At 42.0% G+C, this 17,747-nt stretch overlaps 1 protein-coding gene across 1 annotated transcript in view; it reads left to right on the top strand.

Annotated features, from left to right (window-relative positions):
• The window catches only part of adamts6 (ADAM metallopeptidase with thrombospondin type 1 motif, 6), a 120,480-nt gene that overhangs the window by 63,458 nt on the left and 39,275 nt on the right, over positions 1–17,747 (top strand). The window contains exons 13-17 of the mRNA XM_080419522.1: positions 1,597–1,742; positions 3,849–3,912; positions 8,837–8,939; positions 11,121–11,254; positions 12,776–12,899. Of these exons, the coding sequence (XP_080275648.1) occupies positions 1,597–1,742; positions 3,849–3,912; positions 8,837–8,939; positions 11,121–11,254; positions 12,776–12,899 (571 nt within the window). The remainder of the gene's footprint in view (positions 1–1,596; positions 1,743–3,848; positions 3,913–8,836; positions 8,940–11,120; positions 11,255–12,775; positions 12,900–17,747) is intronic.

The raw sequence follows: 17,747 nt of genomic DNA, 5'->3' as shown, positions 1-17,747 counted from the left end.
GAATTTTCATTGTTTAATCTGTGATCGCACGGCTCTGTTTATTTCTCATCAGCACTTTCGTTTTCCACTTACGTCACACTCACCCGGAGCCCGATGTAAAAAAAAAAAATCATTTCCGGGTCACATTGTTTTTCTCCGGTCATTTTCGGCCAGAATAGGGAAAAACACGGTTTTTCACACGGTATAAAAAACGAACGGACAGCTCAACTTCTATTTTCTTTGGTCCGGGTGACTAACAGTCATCGTTGTAGTGTATCACATCGTTTTCAGGCCGATCAGCGGATCAGGGATTGTCGAAAACATAACATCCGGTGAATGACAGGATATGACGTGGGCCTGTTTGGGAGGGGGCGAGCGAGGTGATCAATGTGTGGATTTGCTGCTCTCTACTGGTGGAACTGTCGTATGTGCTTAACACATACGACAGACGTATGTGCTTTTGAATGAAAAATTACAAAATTAAAACATTAAAAAACACGCAAATTGCTGGCACAGGGGTGAGTACATTATGAATAAACTCTGGCAGTCAATGTGTTAATGGGTTACAGTGTCTCTAGGCTGCACCAACGCTCCTGATTTCGTGTATAGAGGGGCGGGTGTATAGAAGCGCAGAGAATGCGCCTGATCCCATTGGTTCACCGATCTGTCCGTCAACCCCCGCCCGTTAACACAACATTACGAGCGACGCCCACTGCACTCTGGTTGGTTGGGGAAATGAAACACTTCCTATACCGGGTACACCGACGCGTTCCTCCAGGCTTTTATTTTGTAGCAAAACTAAACAATAAAAGTCTGGAGATCGAGGCTACAGTGTCTCAGACCGTGTACACCTCCTCTTAGCCTACTGACACAGTTAAGACAATGCTCTGCCTTTAATCTCTGCTCTCTCTGGCACACTGTGGACAACTTAGTTCAACCATTTAGACCAGTGAAAAAAACATTATTAGTAAAAAAAAAAATGGAATCCTTTTGCCTATAATGACATGCCCAAAACAGTGATTGATTATTGTCTCATGCAGCCAGGCCGAAGGCGTGGCCGAGACTATGTTTTGCACCCAGCAAAACAGCTATCTCCGGCACCGTTGGCCTGATCTACTGTACGTGAAATTGTGCACGCACATTCCCACTAGGCCGAGGAAGAAATGCCACCATTTTCACATTAGCCTCTTATAGCGCCACCAGGAGGCCAATTTTTACAAAACACAATTTTTGATATTGCTCCTACAGATTTTGTCCAAACATCACGCAAATCGATACACATTATCTCTATAGTCATGTGATCAAGACAGATCTGTCCCGTCTTTCATATTCCATCCTGATTGGCTAAGATTAGTGTCTAAAGTTTGCAGAAGTCGTTCGCTTTGAACAAAATGCCGCGCAGCGCAGCGATTCCACTCAACTCTATAATGACTCAATTCCGAACATTGCTGGCCCGCAATAACCTACCTGGCCTGGCGGAGACCTGTGCCCCGAGGAGCACTTTATCTAGTTAATAAATATTCGTAATTATCGACAACGTTTATTTTCTATAATAGATTAGTTCGATTAACCCTCCTCTTTGTGTTTTTGTGTGTGTGTGTGTGTGCGTGCGCTCAGTGGTGTTACCAGGGCGAGTGCGTGCTGTTCGGTACGTGGCCGCAGAGCGTCAACGGGGGCTGGGGCCCCTGGTCCACGTGGGGCGAGTGCAGCAGGACGTGCGGCGGCGGCGTGTCCTCCTCCCTGAGGCACTGTGACAGCCCAGCGTAAGTAGGCAAAGTAAGCCACAGCAAGCTGAACACACACATCCAGCCAGGTGCTGCTGCCTGCTGCCTTACAGGTGGACTTAACCTACGCATTAACCTACACTTGTGAGGTCACGAAATGTCCTCGAAAGTGTAGACCAATTATTTGTTTACCAACATTGAGACTGGGCGCACAGGTGACTGTTTCATGTAATCAATTCCCAACAGATCCCCAAACCTGCTGTTTTGGGGTGCACTGGTTTGAGTTCATTCAACCTCCTCTTGTGTGTTGGCTAGTGAGGTGCGCTCTAGCGAGACATATATACTTCATCGCGCAACGGTATTGCGCGCCGAGAACAGCTGACATACAAGCTCACAACTGCGCCACGGATGCGACCGCTGTGAGCTTGGAGGTCTGCTATTCTCTGCGCACGACACCTTCGCGGGACAGAGCATAAATTAGGCTTGACGGGCTGCAGCTGCGTGAGCCAAGCAGGCTCTGGTGCCATGATCATAGAGCGCTCCCTCCGTTCTTATGACAGCCACTGGAGGCGGGGTTTGGGGGACCGGACAACTGCTTTGAATTGTTATTATTGTTCATACAGAACAGAAACCAAGGATTATATATTTCAAGAGCGAGAGATCACAGTAAAAATCCTAAGCATTCTTCCTCCATACTGGGAGAAAAACAGCATCTGAAAGTTTGATGGGATGCATTTTTACTCGTGAGGCTGTGACCACTTTAACATTGCATCTTATGAGTGGTGGAGTTCATTTGCTGCCGGCCTGCGAGCGCATACTGGTTCTTATCAGTGTGACGTTGTCTGTTAAGTCGTCTATAGTTAGACTTTGAGAAATAGATGTTTTGCGGACAATTTCCCATGGCCACATAAGCGAACTGGTTGTTTTATGATAGGGGTTGGGGTTAGAGTTATGCCTGACTAATCATAAGATGTTACTATAGTCGCACACCACCGTATTGCTACTCAATCACGGAAAGTCAATTACCGTTGCCCCTTGTGTGCGTCGTTATACATAATTAATTCTACTGTCTTATGCTCCCTTATTGTAGTGATGCTAATCATCTGGGTACCCCCCCAAAATAATTTGGGGACCCTCCTGGGGGTCCCCACCCCCAGTTTGGGAACCACTGCTGTAGGCAGGGGTTTAAGTGGTTAAAGGAGTAGTTCACCCAAAACATGACTTATTTTCTATCAATTACACACCCCATGAAGCCTTGAATTCATGGAGATTTCTTAGTTTTTGTCACATTCCTAAGGCAATAATTAGATGACCGGTGGAGTCTCCGGTAGGAGACTCAATTGACCTGCATTTGAGTCTCCTTCCGGAGACTCAAATTATTGGCTTAGGAATGCGACCAAAACTAAAAAATCTCCATGTATTCAAGGCTTCATGGGGTGTGTAATTGATAGAAAATATGATTTTTTGGGGTGAACTACTTCTTTAAGGGTTCTTTTAAAGAACCTTGGTGCAAAAAAACGGTTCTTTTAGGAACCGAAAATGGTTCTCTTCCATGGTGTGACTCTGAAGAACCCGTTTCGGGTTCCAGCCGGTACTTTTATTCTTCTGTGTGTAGTTATCTCAAAGACCATAAAATGCTCTTTAGAAGACGTAAACAAACAGTAAACAAAGTGAATGTCACAAGCGTATAACTTATTCAATACAAAATGTCATCTGTGAATGATTGTAATGATTGATGCGATTGACTGACAGGCCGCTCTCTCTCTCTCTCTCTCTCTCTCTCTCTCTCTCTCTCTCTCTCTCTCTCTCTCACTGCGCTGGCAGCCAGCAGTTTGTCTTCTAATCCATTGGTTCTCAAAGTGGGGTCCGGGGACCCCCAGGGGTTCTTGGGAGGCGTACCAGGGGGTCCCCCAGCAAAATGTGTTAATATAGCATCACAATCAAATTTGTGCAAATCTTTGAATATACATATTTTCTAATGGGAATTTCTTTTACTCAAATCTTTGCTTCTGCAGGTCCCTGGCACAAAATATTTTTGAGATTGGGGGTCCTGCCAAGTACATATCATTTTTGGGGTCCTTGACATGAAAAAGTTTGAGAACCACTGTTCTAATCATTCATTCTCTCTCTCTTTGTGTCTCCCAGCCCCTCGGGAGGAGGCAAATACTGTCTGGGAGAGAGGAAGCGCTACAGATCCTGTAACACCGACGTGAGTTTATTATATGCATGGCTTTCTTGGCAGCGGTGGACAGTATAACTGAGTGCATTTACTTGAGTACTGTTACTCAAGTACTTTTATTTTTTTTATTTTTTTCCCTAAGTTGATGACTTTCAAGCCGCTATTTTAAATAGAACAATTGTAATTTTGACTCCACTTACATTTCTAGGAAGGGACTCTTGGGATCCCTAAACGTACGATGTTCAAATATGGTGAAAATAGCCGATCTACAAGCTCACAACGTGCCGCCGCTAATTTCAATATGCTGTGACCATTTCTGACAATTTATGAAAATGTACTTTGTAATATTGAACACTTGAGTATTCACTTGAGTATATACTATGTCCACCACTGCTTCTTGCTCCCCCCCCTGCCTATCGCAGTCAGTCTGCTTGGTATGTGGAGCAAAAGTATACAAGTGACTTGGAAACTAAACTGTACATTGTGATGGATGCTCTGCCTCTGGTTTGTAATGGTTGTAGCAGTTTGGGTCTGTTGAAGCGCTCTGACCTGGAATGGGTTTGGCCCGTCACAGCGTGGCTGGTCATCCTCCTTACTTCTTTCTTTTTTCTATTTATTTGCTGGCGAATCGCTGCTCCCTCTCTTTCTGTCTTGTGTTTGGCAGCGCCTCGTCGGAGGATGACAGTGCATGGAGGAGCCTCTGTTCGTTTGGGTTTTTATGCCTTTCCAAATTTCACATAATGTGCAAATATACTGTGACAAATAAATCCCTAAGGCCTATATTATTATATATATTATTATTTGCCAAACCCTAATCCTAACCTTAACTTCACAGAAACTATATGCCTAAACCTAACCTTAACCTCACAGAAACTATGCCTAAACCTAACCTCAAAACCACGTCCACCTGGGCGAAACACCCGAAAAAGAGGTTCTTGCGACAGCGAATAGCGCTGTGGTGGAAAAAGTACTCACAATTTTGACTTAAGTAAAAGTATCAATACAAAATTCTGTTAGGGCGCGGTCTCGCCGCAATTTTGTTTTACCTATGGGGCGGAATCTGCCAATGCTTTTACAATGAGAATCGTGTGGATTGATGGTGTTGCGCATCTTTCCGCGCGTCGCACACACCTTGCGTTTGTTTTCCCCCTCTGTCCAATTGGGTGAGTCGAAGGCGGACCGTCCCAAGACTCAGGAAGCGACATGGTGCTTGCGATAGAGCAACTGGTTGTAGCTGTTGCATGGGAGGGTCCTGAAAGTGAGTGACAGGTGGGTCACTCCGTTTTTTAGAATGCGCTGGCTGAGAAAAACTGTCGGCCGCACACCACCTGAGTTTAACAGTGGGCAACCATATTTTGGTGGGACCGCGCCCTTACAAGTAAAAATTCAAAATTCAAAATTCAAAATTCAAAATTCAAAATTCAAAATTCAAAATTCAAAATTCAAAATTCAAAATTCAAAATAATTCAAATTCAAAAGAATTCAAAATGTACTTGAGTAAAAGTACAAACCCAACAGAGACCCAACAGAGACGACATGTAAGCTTCCCAACATTGGGTTTAGTCCCGGACAGTGGTGGAAAAAGTACTCACATTTCTTGCTTAAGTAAAAGTATCAATACTGCATTGTAGAAATACTCTGTTACAAGTAAAAGTCCGAAATTCAAAATTGACTTGAGTAAAAGTGCAAAAGTATTGGCATCAAAATGTACTTAAAGTACCAAAAGTAAAAGTACTTAAATGTTTGAAAATAGCAGATCTACAAGCTCACAACGCGTCGCGATGCGATGCGTTGTGAGCTTGTAGATCTGCTATTTTCAAATAGCCTAGGTATAAAATAGGGCTAAAGTGGTCAATGTATGTTTCATAATATCATAATTTATATCTGAAAAGTAACTAGTAACTGAAGTTTTCAAATAATTGTAGTGGAGTAAAAGTACAACATTTGCCTCTGAGATGTACTTAGTTTTCTTTCCACTGGTCCCGGACAACAAGACGAAAAAAACCCTGAAAATTTTAACTGAAACTGCATAGGGTCATGATTAGCAATTTCTGTGGTGAATTCCGTAATTATTTTTTTCTTTCTCATCCATTGTTTCAAGCTCTGTTTGTCCTTTCGATTGAGACATTGTGTTGTCAATCACAATGCCATGTTCCCCCTGCGGATTCCATGAAAAGCAATATGTGGACTTCTTTAAAAAAGAAAAGAAAAAATTGGTCTGGAGCCTTGCTCTAAAAAGCAATATTTTGCATGGCTGGAAATTCATAACTCAGTTTAAACTATATCTAGGTGGCCGTTTTTTTCCTTCTCTTTTTTTTCATAAGGTGAAAATTGAGCCAGTTAGGGGCCCCGGTGGATATTCAACCGCAGTCTTAAAAATAACAGCTGAGAGCAAGCAGCGAGTGTTTACTTTGGAAAACAAACAACATCCCAAACCAATATTTCATTACCCTGACCACACCGCCTTCCAAAGCAAATGTGTGTGAGCACCTACACACACGCACACGCACACGCACACGCACACGCACGCACGCACGCACGCACGCACGCACGCACGCACGCACGCACGCACGCACGCACGCACGCACGCACGCACGCACGCACGCACGCACGCACGCACGCACGCACGCACGCACGCACGCACACACACACACACACACACACACACACACACACACACAGTACACAAACATCCCCCCCGGCTCCAGCTTTCACACACACACAAACACACACACACACACACACACGCACACACACACGCACGCAGGCAGGCACGCGCACACGCACGCACACAAATAGCATAGTATATTGTTGCTGTCTGGCAGAAACCTTGAATCTCCATATTTCAACTTTATACGTTTTTTTTGTCGTAAATTCATGCCATGCTTTGTCATACGAGAGTGAAATATTTTCACTATATTTTATTTAAAAAAATGTAATGATGAAAAACGATTTTGGACCCTAAGGTTTCCACTGACAGCGACAATATATATATATATATATATATATATATATATATATATATATATATATATCAAACAGTACCACAAACTAATGAACACATAGGAGGAATAGGATCCGCTCTTTACAAATAAAAGTTCAGACATGGATGGATCAGCCCATATGTAACCTGTCTGGTATTCTGTTGTCAATCCATCACCGTTGCAACATCACTGCTGTGTTAACGATGTTGTTCTTCTGACGCAATCGGCATGTTTGATGTGCACCGCTTAAAGAGCTGCCGGATCGGCTGACACTTAACCACTTAAACCCCTGTGTGCTTTGTCGACCGGGCGGGGGTCCCCCAGAGGGTCTATTGCTAGGCCCCGGGCCCCCCCCTTACTTTTTTACCTCGTATATCAAATCTCTTCGGCGGAAATAGCCGATCGTGAGCTTTTAGATCAGTGGTTCTCAAACTTTTTCATGTCAAGGAACCCCCAAATTGGTTGATATTTGGCCGCGGACCGCCCCCATCTGAAAAGGTTTTGCTAAATGATTCAAAATCTTCCAAACATAGATCTGCTATTTTTGAATAGCCAACATTTAAATGGATAAAGTGCTGTATTAACTACTGTGCTGTATTAACTACTTTTGCTGGGGACGACCCCACTGTTCCTGGGAACCACCGTTGAGGACCACCGTTTTAGATCGCCTATTGTCGCCGAATGTTCGCTCCCCTCCAGAAGGGGGGGGTGGGGGGGGGCTCATGTGGTTAAGTGGTAATGAAAGTCACCCTCTGTGTGGGTTTCAAGGCTCTGCGTGCTGACATCGGATCAGAACACTCTCTGGCCCTGTGAAATACGGCTTTGACCCTGGACTCACTAAGAGTTTTTATTTGTCCCCGGAGTGGGGGGGGGGGGATTTTTTTTGTGTTTGTGGTTTCGGTGGACCCTCTCTCACCAATAATGCCCCCCCCCCCCCTCCGTCTCTTGCTGTACCATCCCACTGAGGCCCAGAAACACACATCTAGAACCAAGAAGATGTGTGTCTCTGGCATCCAGGGCCGTCTTTATGTTTCTAATTATCCACACAGCCATAGACTGACTGCGTTGTGCTATTATCCATCACAGAGCAACGCATGAACAACAAAGCAGGCTCTCCAAAAAAAAAAGAAAAGAAAAGAAAAACCTGAAAAACAACCACATCGCTCTCTCACTTAGGAACACCAAGATTCGATACAATGAAGATTGAACATTGTAAATGTAGCAACAATACCAACAATAACAAAAAGATCGAATTAATTAGAGTTTGAGAACCACTGGTACACAGTATGTACATTATGTATACTAGACCATACCCGGTGAAGTGCGCAGGCGAAAGTAGTTGCAAACGTGGGGTTAAACGCCGGCGCGTCCCAAATTATAATTGTCAAATTATAGGAGGATGTGTGTATGTGCATGAGTGCATGTTTATGTGTACAGTAATAATGTTAAGTGTCAGGTGCCCGTTTGTCTGTGGGATGGCTTTATTTTTTTCTTTTTAATTTTCTTTATATTACAAAACATACATTACCCACTTCAGCCCTATATACATTTCGGCCATTTGAAAATAGCCGATCTACAAGCTCACAATGCGTCGCGATGCGACACATTGTGAGCTTGTACATCTGCTATTTTCAAAAGATTTGTGTACATTTCAAAACTTGTGAAATGGGACATTCTGCCTAACGAGTACTTTTACTTTTGGTACTTTGAGTACATTTTGATGCCAATACTTTTGTACTTTTACTGAAGTACATTTTTAATTCCAGACTTTTACTTGTAACAGAGTATTTTTTTACATTGCGGTATTGATACTTTTACTTAAGTATCAAATGAGAGTACTTTTACCACCACTGCCCTGTAGTATGATCAAGTAGGGCTTTAATTTACAAAAAAAAAAAAACGAAAAGTTAAAATATGAAGATCAGAGGTTTCTGCCCCGACAGCAACGATATTCCCATCTTGTGTTGTAGGCGTGCCCCGTGGGATCTCGCGATTTCCGCGAGAAGCAGTGTGCCGACTTCGACAGCATGCCTTTCCGTGGGAAGTACTACAACTGGAAGCCCTACACTGGTGGTGAGTTCACAAACAAATCAATGCATTCATTATTTATTTATATTTTCCCACCTTGTTTTTTTTTTACCACCCTTTTCTCCCCAATTTAGTTCGTTATGCCAATTGATTTCCTCCCCCCACACACATGTCTGTGTTGTCACTGCTCTTGTATCCCACTGACTCACCATGCTGGCTGTCAGTGAGTTAACTCCAGTGGTGGAAAAAGTACTCAAATTCTTTACTTAAGTAAAAGTACCAATACTGCAATATAGAAATACTCTGTTACAAGTAAAAGTCCAGAGTTCCAAATTTACTTGAGTAAAAGTATAAAAGTATTGGCATCAAAATGTACATAAGTACCAAAAGTAAAAGTACTAAAATGTTTGAAAATAGCCTATGTATAAAATAGGGCTAAAGTGGTTAATGTATGTTTCATAATATAATAATTTATATCTGAAAAGTAACTAGTAACTAAAGTTTTCAAATGATTCTAGTGTATTTGGATCCGAGATGCAGTGGAGTAGAAGTAAAAGCACTGGAAATTGGAAATACTCAAGTAAAGTACAAATACCTCAAAATTGTCCTTAAGTACAGTACTTAAGTAAATGTACTTAGTTACTTTCCACCACTGGTTAACTCTCAAGAGTTGACAGACCTGTAAGGGTCCATTTGGTTCCATGTGTTGTACACTCTCGAGAGTCAACAGACCTTGTTGAGGGTCTAGTTGGTTCCATTTGTTACTCTCGCAAGAGTCAACAGACCTGTAAGGGTCCATTTGGTCCCATGTGTACTCTCTCAAGAGTTAGCAGACCTTGTCGGAATGGACACCAAAGGGTCCATTCCGACCCTTTGGTGGTCCCCGGGGCCCTATGTTGGGAACCAGTGTCTTTGTGGACACTGGACCTTCCCAAACAGTGCCCTGTCATCCTTTCTGCCTCATCAGTAACAGTCTGCAGGCCTGTCTGTCTGTCTGTCTTGTGTACCCAGCTAACACCAACAGTGAGGAGGCTTCTTTTGATGGCCAGAGAATTCCTCAGATTCCGCAGCATAGTAGCAGCACTGCAGTGCGTTTGATGACCCCTCTGCTGTTTCGGGTCCTATTACTATGTCTGCCCCCCCCCTGCCTGCTGGACAGTGTTGATTTTGTAGACTAAAACTATGACGAAAAATGTTCGTCGACTACCTTTTTTCACTGATGAAAACTATATTAAAACTAAGCTACGATGACTAAAACTAAGACTAAATATATTGACAATTTCGTCAACAAATAAAAACTAGACTAAAATGTTAGGGAAGGACTAGTGGAGAAGAGATCCAGTAGAACTAAAACATTTTATGTTTGGTTGCGCTCGGGTGTTGTGCTCTGAAAATAACAGATCTACAAGCTCACAACGCGACACGTTGTGAGCTTGTAGATCGGCTATTTTCAGCATGCAACCAAGTGTAAAATCAGCCATTACGACGCCATCAAGGCACCGCCAAAATGCATTTTAGTCGACTATACTCTTGTGATATTAGGTCGACGAAACTAGACAAAAACTGAAACATTTCGGATGACTAAAATATGACTAAAACTAAATGGAATTTTATTCAAAAGACTATGACTAAAACTAAACAAAATTTGCTGTCAAAATCAACATTGCTGCTGGACAGGCTAGGAGACTAATAAGAGTTAGACCGATATATAATAGATTTGTCTTTTTTATCGATATCGGAAATTACGCAGAAATGCCCTAATCTGAGCATGGTTATAGGCAAAAAACTGTCAACAGTATCCCAAAATCTTTCCCAAATAGCACGTCTACAATGCTCACAACTCGTTGTGTTGCGACACATTGTTGTGAGCTTGTAGATCTGCTATTTCCCCCCAAAATGTTCTCCCCAGAATAGCAACGTTAGGGGTTCATGTTGTTAAGATTTCAGTGTGGGACTGAACTACAGTTTATGTGTAACTTATCCTTCTAGCAGTACTGCATAGACTACAGTACCCATGATGCATTGGCTATATGGACTTGCTGGTTACTAGTAAACTTGTTGACATTGCGTTGCTCCACGGTGTCCCCGTCTTCCTCATTTATACATGGTGTCAGAAGTGGGATCCGTTCCTGGTATGGAAGTCCACACAGCCCAATGCATCGTGGGTACTGTAGTCTATGCACTATACTGGTACAATCCTTTCAATGTGTATTGTGTGTAACTCAGGTGGTGTGAAGCCCTGTGCGTTAAATTGCTTGGCGGAAGGCTATAACTTCTACACTGAGCGCTCGCCCGCCGTTATCGACGGCACGCGCTGCCAGGCTGATTCCCTGGACATCTGTATCAACGGAGAATGCAAGGTAAATGGACACAAAGGTTTGGTGGTGGTGCATGACGCTCAAGCCCCAACATATACCGTCTCTTCCGGGTGGAAACCTCATATGTCCAGGATTTTCAGGATTCAAATTCAAAATTAGCAAAAGTAGCAGATCGACAAGCAGATCCGCTGTTTTTGATGCTTTTGTGTGGCGCTGTAGCATGATTGAGTAGGGCGTTAATTTGACGAAAAAAACACAAAAGGTTAAAATATGGAGATAAGGAGGTTTCTGCCCGACAGCAACGATATACAGTTTTCAATGTAGTGGGTCCAGGGATCCACAGGTGGTCATTCAAATGGATCCCAGGGAAATTGATCGCGGGACGATATATCGGCACACCCCTATCGGCAAAGCATCTGTCATTTAAAAATGTTGCTAAAATATATATGTATGCGTGTGTGTCACGAAAAATAGCAGATATACAAGCTCGCATTGCTGACATTTGATTGTACAGGACTTTAGGTTCGGTCTTCAACCCTCTTATCAGCCACCGACAGGCTGCAGCGCACATTGTGTTTTCAACCAATAGAACAGGAAATTCACACGGCAGACATATTGGGGACATTATGAAAGACATTGTCAAGGCATTGTCATTATTACAATTTGGGTGGTTTTGTTTATAAACAATGATTAAAATACATTTAAAATGGTATATATTGAGTGGCGGGACAATACAGCGTTAAGTTGTTTGGTAATAGGGATCCGGGAATTTGACATTGTTTTATGCATTCGAGCTCACAATGAGATCTGCGTGTGTGTGCGTGTGTGTGTGTGTGTGTGTGTGTGTGTGTGTGTGTGTGTGTGTGTGTGTGTGTGTGTGTGTGTGTGTGTGTGTGTGTGTGTGTGTGTGTGTGTGTGTGTGTGTGTGTGTGTGTGTGTGTGTGTGTGTGTGTGTGTTCTTTTCCCATAACTCTTCTGGACTCATGTAAAGTTCTTGCTTTGACGTCTGTCTGACCGTACAAGCTGAATCCTGTTTGGCATGCAAAACAGCCTCTTATGGCCACAACATTACTTTGATTCCGTTTTCTTTTTAAATAAAGCATGGTGTGTGTGTGTGTGTGTGTGTGTGTGTGTGTGTGTGTGTGTGTGTGTGTGTGTGTGTGTGTGTGTGTGTGTGTGTGTGTGTGTGTGTGTGTGTGTGTGTGTGTGTGTGTGTGTGTGTGTGTGTGTGTGTGTGTGTGTGTGTGTGTGTGTGTGTGTGTGTGTTGTACTGGGAAGGGACATGAGAGAGATAAGTGGAGACAAACACACAGACAGACAGACAGACAGACATACATGGGCTTCCGGGGGGTCCCCAGCAAAAAGTTAACATAGCATCACAATCATTTTAACCACTTTATCCATTTATACGTTGGCTATTAAAAAAAAGCAGATCTCCAAGCTTGTACATCTGCTATTTTAGATTATTTTGGGTTGACTTGAAAAAGTTTGAGAACCACTGCTTTTTATGCCAGCATAAAAGTGTAGCTCAGACAGTATGTGTGTTGTTGTCCTTTACGCTAGCATGTGGGCTGTGACAACATCCTGGGCTCCGACGCCAAAGAAGACAGATGTCGTGTGTGTGGAGGCGACGGCAGCACCTGTGAGACCACAGAGGGCCTGTTCAACGAGTCACTGCCCAGAGGAGGTAAAATATCACACAACACACACACACACACACACACCTCACTGCAAGCTAATCCTTTAAAGTCAGGGTGAGTGATTTTCTTTGGCTAAAATAAGTGTTAGTTAACTATATATTTTGATGGTACTCATTGCTACAGAGCTCTTTATTAAACGGGAGTCGGGATACCAATTTTATCCAATCCAGATAGAGAACTCAGACAGGATATTGATTAACCCATTAACTCATTCAGTGCCTGACTTATTTCTGGCAGTTTGGCTCCGAGTGCCAGAGCCAAATATACATTGTAAAAAAAAAGTGCTTAGGAAGCGAGATACAGCCTTTTTCAGTAAGATGTTAAACAAGAAGTGAATGGAGCAGCACATCTTCAAATCATGATATCTTGGGTTCTGAAAAAAAAAAAAAATGACGTCGGCGACGTCATTGGCACCCTTTGAGTACAAATGTTCGCTTTAAAAATATTATATTCAAAGATTTGCAAAAATGTTCAGGATTTTTCAAAAATAGCAGATCTACAAGCTCGTAGCGTGGCACTCGGTGCTGGGCTATGAGCTTGTATATCTGCTATTTCTGAATAGCCAAAGTGTAAAATAATGCTTTTTAGCTCAAATCTAAAAATGACACAGATGCGTCCCAGGTCTTAATGGGTTAAACAAGCGAAATTGGAAGTGATGACAGAAAGAAAGGAGCAGACAAAATTGCAACTGGAACGAAATGAAGCTTTATAAATGGGCACTCTCTCCTGATTGGCTGAAAATTTGCAACCCACCTGAAAATGTCTTTCCTGTGTATTAAAGAGCTGGAGAGACAGGGAGACCCCTGTTACTGAACAACACTCCATAGCAATGATTACTATCAGAATACAGTGCTTTAGCCTTTTAACAAAAAACATATTGTTTTAACCAAAAAACATCACTTACTCTACCTTTAAACATTTAAAATGTTACACACACACACACACACACACACACACACACACACACACACACACACACACACACACACACACACACACACACACACACACACACACACACATGCACCTGACTGCAAGCTAACCCTATAACCATTTAAAGCAGCGATTCACAACCAGTGGTCCATTTGATTCCATTTCTACTCTCTCAGAGTTATACAGAGCTGTAAGGGTCATTTGGTTCCTAACTATCAATCATTTAGCTGGGGACCCCCTGGAACCCCCCCTCCCTCTGGGTGGTCCAAAAGAGTTTGTGTGTCCCAGTATCGTCTACAGTAATCAATTGAGGACGCCGATCAGACATCAGTCTGAATCAACACGTCCTGTAAGCGCCTACCCTGGTTTGACACTCTCTCTCTCTCTCTCTCTCTCTCTCTCTCACACACACACACACACTAAACAGAGAGAGCTTAGCCTACATACTGCTACAGTGTAGCTACTGTATCTGTCTCCAAAATGAGAATCACAACAAATGTTTTCCCTGATCACCTGAAAAACTACCGTCCCAGCGAGCCAGCACCTGACAGTTTGAAAATGCGGTCCTACTGTACATTATACTTAGCCTGCGAGTTAGTTCAGGCAGCATACACTCGAGAGGTTATGTGCATGCTCATTACTATGTGGCTGTATACAGCGTCATGCAAGACCCATACGTCATACACTGACGTGGCAATCAGCTGTCCAATTGGGCGGGTTATTTAAGCTCACCTAAGTCTGCGTTCCTTCCGCTTTGTGTGTTATGGTTGTTGTCATGCAGCGTTTGCTCCCAGCACCACCAGTGGGCTCTGCTATTGGTCTGTTCTCCATGGGGGGTTGTTATTATATATCTATCTCCCTGCTCTTAATGGTTAATGATGGTTGTCTAAATTGTGCTGAGCAAGGAGAATAATGTGGCAGAGCCTGAACGCCAAGATACAATATTACATCCACCCTTGTATTCACACTTGTATTCTCTGTATATTGGTTAAATATATATTCGGTCTATAATATTGGTTCAATCTATTCGTGAGTTATCTGACTGAAGTACATTAACCAGCATGGCCGATGGGTTTGTATCAAAACAAATGCATCGACTTTTCAGTCAGATAACGCGCAAATCGTTTGAGACCAATAATAGTTTGAGAAATTTGTATTTATAAAATGTAAAGTGTGATTATTATATTTGATCTTGGCGTTCAGGCTCTGCTATACATTGCTCCCTGCTCAGCCCATTAGCAGACAACCATTTAAGAGCAGGGAGATATACATCTATAACCCCCAGGGGAAAACAGAACCTTTAGGGAGAGCAGAGCTTACTGGTGGTGCTGGGGCGGTGGGAGCAAAAAAAAGCACATGCAACATCAGTGGCAGCACTGACAGCAAGAGGAAGTGCAATGAATCAGGTGAGCTTCAGTAGACCGCCAACACATACAGTCAGTGGTGGAAAAAGTACTCTAATTGTTTACTTAAGTAAAAGTATCAATACTGCAATGTAGAAATACTCACACCGCACTTTTATTTTACCTCTGGGGCAGAATCTGCCAATGCTTTGTCAATGCAAATGCGTGGATTCTTGGAAAAAATCTGCAAGACCATGAATCCACGCATTTGCATTGACAAAGCATTGGCAGATTCCGCCCCAGAGGTAAAATAAAAGTGCGGTTTGGCCGTGCCCTTACAAGTAAAAAGTCCAGAATTCAAAATCTACTTGAATAAAAGTACAAAAGTATGTATCAAAATGTACTTAAAGTACAAAAGTAAAAGTACTCATTATGCAGTATGTCCCATCTCACAAGTTCGTCATGTATCGTCATGTATCGTCATGTATCTTTTGAAAATAGCAGATCTACAAGCTTACAACGCGTCGCTTGCGACACGTTGTGAGCTTGTAGATCTGCTATTTTCAAATAGCCAAAGTATAAAGGGATGAAGTGGTTAATGTATGTTTTGTAATAATAATCCAAATCTATAAAGTAACTAGTAACTAAAGTTTTTAAATAATTGTAGTGGAGTAAAAGTATAATATTTGCCTCTGAGATGTACAGTAGTGGAGTAGAAGTAAAAGCACTGAAAACTGGAAATGCTCCAGTAAAGTCAAAATACCTTAAGTACAGTACTTGAGTAAATGTACTTAGTTACTTTACACCACTGACTGCATACAGTACATCGCCCACATGGTTCTGCATAGCGTATAAACCTCTCGAGTGTACAGTATCTGCCTGAACTAGCCAAGAAGTTTAGAAAAAGCCATAACTTTACATGATCTAACGGTTGGACAGGTGGTGTCAAGGTGACCGGTGCACACGTCAGACGTTGCTCAGCAGTCGTTCAAGTTACTCTCGGGGGGTTTGAATATTTTTGTTCAGACCGATGAAAAATGAGAGGGAACATTGCCCGTGACGCAGTGGTGGAAAAAGTACTCAAATGTTTTGCTTAAGTAAAAGTATCAATACTGCAATGTAGAAGTACTCTGTTACAAGAAAAAGTCCAGAATTCAACGTTCAAGTACAAAAGTATTGGTATCAAAATGTACTTAAAGTACCAAAAGTAAAAGTACTACAATGTTTGAAAATAGCAGATCTGCAAGCTCACACCGCGTCGCGATGTGGATCTGCTATTTTCAAATAGCCGTTTATATCAGCAAAGAAACTAGTAACTAAAGTTTTCAGATAATTGTAGTGGATTAAAAGTACAATATTTGCCTCTGAGATGTAGTGGAGTAGAAGTAAAAGTATAGACAATTGGAAATACTCCAGTAAGTACCTCAAAATACTTCAGTACAGTACTTGAGTAAATGTACTTTCCACCACTGCCCGTGACGTAGAGAGTCAGAGAAGAGGCTGCGGTGTGTGTTTTGGCCTGGTTACCACGTGCAACAAAACGTTGAGTCACTTTTTGGTAGATAAAGTCCTCGGTGAAGAAAACAAGATGGAAATGCAGGAACTCATTGTCTTCTTGGCAAAAAGATGGATTTGTCATGCGAGCCAAAAGATTATTGAAGCCAAGCAGATATGTGTTTTTTTTATTCTTTTTTTCTTTCATGGAGATGTGTATTTTCCCCCCTTTTTGTCACCCAACAATAAAGCATATCGTCACTGTCGGGAGGAAAACCTTGTACGTCCAAAACCATTCCTTTTTAGTTATTATTATAATAATCTAAAAAAAAAAACATTTTTAAAATATCGAAAATAACCTTGTAGACAGTGGTGTAAAGTAACTAAGTACATTTACTCAAGTACTGTAATTAAGTACAATTTTGAGGTACTTTTACTTTACTGGGGTATTTCCCATTTTCAATACTTTTACTTCTGCTCCACTACATCTCAGGCAAATATTGTACTTTTACTCCACTAAAAACTTTAGTTCTAGTTACTTTGCGGATATAAATTATTACATTATAAAACATACATTAACCACTTTAGCCCTATTTTATACCTAGGCTATTTGAAAATAGACGATCTACAAGCGACGCGTTGTGAGCTTGTAGATCTGCTATTTTTATTTTAGTACTTTTACTTTTGGTACTTTAAGTACATTTTGATACCAATACTTTTGTACTTTTACTCAAGTACATTTTTAATTCCAGACTTTTACTTGTAACAGAGTACAGTACTTCCACATTGCAGTATTGATACTTTTACTTAAGTAAAACGTTTGACTACTTTTTCCACCACTGCTTGTAGATCTGCTATTTTCACTACTTTTGTGTGACGCTCTTGTATGGCGAAGTAGGGTGTTAATTCACTGGGACAAAAAACATAAACATTTCAAACTTGGAGATACAAGGTTTTTGCCCCTACGCCGAAAATAATATGTTTTGAGGTGTTTAGAGCTATGTTGTCAAAATATATATTCCTATTAATTACATCATCTAGTGAAGGGATTCTAGGGACAGAGAT

The sequence above is a fragment of the Gymnoscopelus braueri genome (genome assembly GCF_963280865.1).
Source record: "Gymnoscopelus braueri genome assembly, chromosome: 22".
Taxonomy (NCBI): domain Eukaryota; kingdom Metazoa; phylum Chordata; class Actinopteri; order Myctophiformes; family Myctophidae; genus Gymnoscopelus; species Gymnoscopelus braueri.
This window is presented reverse-complemented; position numbering and strand designations above follow the sequence as displayed.